Source organism: Durio zibethinus, chromosome 6 (genome assembly GCF_047325235.1).
Source record: "Durio zibethinus cultivar Kanyao isolate XHJ-2024 chromosome 6, ASM4732523v1, whole genome shotgun sequence".
In the NCBI taxonomy this organism is placed as follows: domain Eukaryota; kingdom Viridiplantae; phylum Streptophyta; class Magnoliopsida; order Malvales; family Malvaceae; genus Durio; species Durio zibethinus.
The window spans coordinates 34546822-34552535 of record NC_143167.1 but is presented as its reverse complement, the minus strand read 5'-3'; the positions used below and the strand labels follow the sequence as shown (position 1 = coordinate 34552535).

General features: G+C 33.6%; 1 protein-coding gene across 1 annotated transcript; it reads left to right on the top strand.

Moving 5' to 3' along the window:
• The first annotated feature begins 4364 nt into the window (after nucleotides 1-4364).
• Nucleotides 4365-5057, top strand: LOC111286431 (uncharacterized). Its single transcript, XM_022876379.2, has one exon. It carries the CDS (start codon nucleotides 4365-4367, stop codon nucleotides 5055-5057), a length of 693 nt encoding a protein of 230 aa, XP_022732114.2.
• The last annotated feature ends 657 nt before the right edge of the window (nucleotides 5058-5714 follow it).

The window sequence follows — 5714 nt, the reverse complement described above, 5'->3', positions numbered from 1 at the left end:
ACATGCTTGGTGCTTCTTCCACTTGGCACTTAATAAAGCTAATAAAGTGACAAATCCACCACGAAATTAGAAATTATTCAGCCTTAGTTATACCTTGGAGGATTGGCATGAAAAAAAAAAAAAAAACATAAAGCCCCCTTATTAGGGAAGGGAAGGATGTTCAATTATGATCATAATTGAAGTTTATTAAGAAAAGAACTTTGAAATCAATAAAAGCGAAGAAAATGACAGTGAGAAAAACAGCTTTAAAATGGGGTCGGACCACCAATAATTTAAGGCATCAAATATCTTTGAAATGTTAATTAATATGTAAACAGTTTTTAATGGTGTTGGATGAAAAATCATCAATGTTTGGTTGAGAGGATAGAGATTAGTGGTTATCCCTGTAGGGCTCCTCGATCGTTTGACACGCTTTTGCTCTCAAACCTTCAATTTCTCCAGCTATAGCTAAGAAATTTCCAAACGTCAGTTCTCCAATCAACTTGTCTTCTTAATTAATTCTTATGCTTCCCTTTAGTCGTTTTCAAGTCCTCTGGAAAATGGTCGATGAGATTAATTGTGCCGTCTTTACTAATTTGTATATCGGCTTTCCATCCATGATCAAGTCATAATTAGAATAATCAATGAAACCCTATTTTTTTTCCTATTTTTAACCATTCATAAGCTCGTTGGTTTTGATATAAATGGTTTTATTTTAAAGTTTTATCAATGTCCTCTAATGGACTAATTTCAAATGTACTATCTTTATAAAAGGAAAATTATTTTATTTACCATGAATGAAAATTTTAAACTCTATCAATCTGTAACATATACTCTTTAAGTTAATAGTAAAAAATTAAAGCTCCATTTAATTTGCATTTTTATTATTTGCTTTTGTTTTTCTGATTAATACAAAGTAAATAAATAAAAAAATAAAAAGTAAAAGCATGAAGCATATGAAAATATTAATACAACAAAAAGAAAATACACATAAAATTTTTATTAAAGTTATAGAGTTTAAAAACTCAACCTATAGGGAAGAAACCCATCGTGTATATCCTTTGACACAATAATACCCACCGGCAAGAGCACTTTCTGCCGTGCTCAACATAAAGTGCATCGTTTTGAATACATTAATAAAACGTAAACTTTGTTCTAAAGCAAGCCCACCAATGTAAGCCCCCTCTCTGTGATTTATTAAAAGAAGTAAACATCTAAGAGCTCTCTGTTGATGCTGATGGATTTGCTTTTTTTTTTTTTTCCGTCGAAAATTTTAATTAGAAAAAGGGATCCCACCAATATCAATGAGCAATCTATTTTGTTCTTTAATTTTTGTCTTCAATAATTTGAAATTTTAACGGATGCCTAATGGACTGGTTAAGAGGATATTTTAAGAAAAAGTATAATTAATAAATTAATTTTTAATTTAATAAAAAATAGATTAAATACAAAAAACCTTCTTAAAATAATAATTAAATAATTTTTAACCTATGTCTATAAGTATCCGTCCATTCATAATTGATTGTTAATTATTGTACTCCCAACAAAATTTAATTAAATATTCCCTTCTTCTAATTTAAAATTTCATCCATAATATTATTGAATCTTGTATAAAATGACCAAGATTCTATTGAATCTTAAATTAGAATTCGGTATATGCCGGCCTAGTAGTTTGATGTAATTAAATCACATGATCCATGCTTTTTCTTGCCCTAATTTTTATTTTTTCCATCACTCCTCTTTCCATGGAGCAAGTCTGAGCTTCTAGGTATTATCGTATAGACTTTTGGCAAACTTAATTGCTCCATAATCACGTGAAAATCTGTACATGAAAAAGGAAGCTAGATTCTCATCTAGCAAAAGAATTAATAATTTTATTTCTTGTCATTATGGAAAGGCAAAATTTTTAGTGCTAATAATATTTTTTTATATATAATATTTTTTTATATATACAAAAGCTATAGGGTAAGGATAATTTCAAATGTTAAAATTTGAATCATAAATTTATTTTGTTAAATGTCTTTTAAAAAGGAATTGTATAAATTAATTGATTTAATTAGATATCAAGTTCAATGCCACCATTGTTTTAGTCGAATTTGGATGAATTAATGGGTTCAAGTAATCATCATATTCTTGACAGCCAAACTGATTAAAGTCATCGAAAAAAAAAATCATATGGTGGCAAAGGAAGGTTAATCCTTTCCGTATGTTCATGGAAAAGAATTACAGAAAAGATGAAGAAAATGTTAACAAGAAGCAATTTGTTATAAGCATTTCTTCTTTAAAAAATTCAAAATCATGAATTTACAAGATAACGTGAGCTTTCATATATCTAAAACATGTGAAGTTCAAATTACCAATTTTTATTAATCATTGAAAAAGAGAGATTGTGAGAAATTATAAAAGCTGAAGTTTCATGCATCGAAATAAGAATTTTCAAAAAAGATGATCAATTTTAAATTATAAAATAATCGAATAGTAATTCAAACTAATATTGTTCTAGTTGATTAATATTGGCATCTTAGGGATCTCCTCAGCTTTGGATTCCTCGTCGTCTTGTAAGTTTTCCAATATGTCTTAGGACCCATCTTGAAAGCAGCTTTCACAGTTCAAAGATTATACGTAGAGGAAAAGTATAAATTAAATTAAAGAGAAAGACAAACAAGTTAAAAGCAAGAATATGAAAAAATTGGTTAAGAACAAAGTAAAACATAATCATCTGGTTAACTTCACAACGTAGCTACCCTGGAATGTTGCTTTCGGGAGCATTTAAAATGACCAATAATTCCTTTTTTGTTGTTAAAATTTTCGTACTTTATTCAATCATATTAATCAATCACTTGGCTAGTACACACAGGTTGGCTGGCACTGTCATTTTCACCATAATTGGCTGAAAGAGAAGATGGAGTTCTATGTTCGCCCTCCCATCTTTTGCACGTGACACCCATACGTTCAAATATAGAGAGGGGATCCCATTCCCACCCTCTTCCTACCAAATTGAATGGGCGTGATGAATGTATACAAAAGGTTGATATTGGCACCTAAGGCCATAGATTCATCTGGACCTCCTAAGTTGGTGCAGCTATTCATTTCTGTCAACCTTGTCAGCCTGGCATTTTGGAACTCATCATCTCTCTCTCTCTCTCTCACCATGAAAAAGCTTGCAAGGAATAACCAAATATCCTCGATCAAGCCTCTACAAACTTCGTATACGGTTCAAGTCAAAATCTTTAATTCTACTCTGTTTTTCTTGCACCACGCCATTAATTTGCTTTAAGTCATAAATTATTACAATACCCATGCATGATTCAATTGGTAAGTAGTTACTACGTCTAATTATAACAATAGTACTATATTTAATTAGTACAAGCATATAGCTCTTGACCAAAAAAGTACAAGCACATAGTTTTTCCAATAATTAGAAAATAAATGACTATTGCTAATTGTTATCTCAATAATTTCAAAGGCATTTCATATTTTCTTGCTACATAATTTTTCCAAAAAAAAACTATACCATTGAAAAAAACCCCTTTCCCCATTTAACTAGTGTAGCCAAAAACCATGTCATTGCCAATCCATGGTTGTTCCCTTAACCATATATATACTATGATTAGAAGCTAGCTTTTTTTTTTTTTGGAAGGGAATTGTAAGCTAGCTTCTAGACTTTGAATTTTCGCACCAAAATTAAGTTTGGGTAGCCATAATTTGTCAATGCTGTCACACATTGTTAGGTAGGGGGTCATGGTCTATTTAATATGCTCTTTTAATATGCAAAACGGACTGTCAAGATACAAGTACAGACAGTTCGGATTTAACCCATTTGAGCTGTGATCTAGACCATATGAAATTAACTGATCACCTTAGCGTCCACGGCAAAGCCCTTTTTCGGCGTCTTGATCACACTAAATATCTTTTGAACCAAAAGGGTGTACTTAAGTAATTTGGTCACGCCCTAGGGTTCTTCTAGTAATTTCGAGTGAAACTTTCCTAATCAAACGAAAAGAAAAAACGAGGAATATAAAAAAAATTGAAATGAAAATTTCGTCCATCGTTTCCCTTGCATGGGAATCATAATCCTTCCCGTTTGAAGCGCGTGAGGGCTTTGTGTTTATGCAATTTTGAAAGCTTTTTAGTGTTTTAGCAAGAACGCGCCATAGTGGAGAGTGGGACTTGTTTGCTTGTTTAAATTATTAATCTTGATTAATAATTAATTATTTTCCAGCCCTTTATATAGCTCTCCAGAGCTCTTCCCCATTGCGTCCAGCTCCAAACCAAAGATCCCTCCTTCTCTTTATCTCTCTCTCTCAAAAATTACCCAAAAATATTAAATATAAAGGAAATACAAAAAAAAAAAAACTCTCTCTCACCCTGAAAAGTACAAAAAAATGGAAGTGGAGGCAAGCCCAGCAGTTGTAGCAAAAAAACTATGGAACATTGTACGGATCGTTTTCTTCATGTTAAAGACGGGGATATCAAAGAGCAAAATAATGGTTGATCTCCATTTTATGCTCAAGAAAGGTAAATATAATGCAAGCAAAGCAATAAGCAATCTGGTGTCCCACCACAAAGTCCACGACCATTTATCTTCCTTGAGTTGCCGATCCAACGATGCTCATCTCTCCTTCATTTCCCCAAGAGAATACGAGTTCAGCTGCAGCAACAGCCCAGCTTTTTACCCTTTTTATGCTCACAAGCGTAAGCACCATAATCACCATTTCTACCACAACCGCCACCATTTTGTCAAGTCATCTAATTATCGTTATGATGATGTGACGACGGTCGCGGCGCTGCAAAAGGTTCTGGAGATGTCGAACAATGAGGCGGCGGTGGAGGCGTCTCCCATGGTTTTGTCAGGGTTTGGAAGGAGTCCGGTGGTGAGGCAACTGAGAGTGACTGACTCGCCTTTCCCGTTAAAGGACGAGGGAGATAGCCAGGTGGATAAGGCGGCCGAGGAGTTCATAAACAAGTTTTACAAGGACCTTAAGTTACAGAAAAGAATGTCTTTTTCCTTTGAGTCTCCTGCTCATAGTGTTGGGATTTGCCTTGAATCTCAGAATCCCACATCGAAAGTTAAGTAAGTTTGAATTTGTCTTGTATCCCACATCGGGAGTTTAGTAAAGGTATAAAGGGTTTCACCCCTATAAATAAGATGTTTTGGTTTTAGTTTAGTAACCCCAGAGAGTTAGACACCAAGAGAATAGCTAAGTGAGTAGGCTATTAAAGGGTGTAATTGGGTTTTGGGTTAAGTTTTGAGTAAGGAGTTTTAGGAGACTTTTCTCATTCTAAAAGTCTCACCATTGTAAAGACTTATTTGATAGTGAATTAGATTTGGAGTAGGCCATTTTGAGTTGGGCCGAACCAAATATATTTGTGTGTTCTTATTATTGATTTGAGCTTGTTATTTTGGGTGTGGTTGCTGCGCGTGGGTATTGTTGTTTTTCCCAACAAGTGGTATCAGAGCGAGGTTCGAGGTTCGTGGGTCCAAGAGATCGTGAAGCAGTGTTTGAAGATGTCTGAAGAAGGTATGTCTGGTATGTCTATGTCTAAGTTTGAGATTCCGTTATTTGATGGAAAGAGTAATTTTATGTTATGGCAAAGTACGATTCAAGATCTGTTAGTACAACAAGGATTGGATCAGGCATTGGAGAGTAGTAAGCCTGAAGGAATGTCTGATGCTAATTGGAATAGGATTCAGAAGAAGGCTGTTAGTACTATTAGATTGGCGTTAGCTCCAG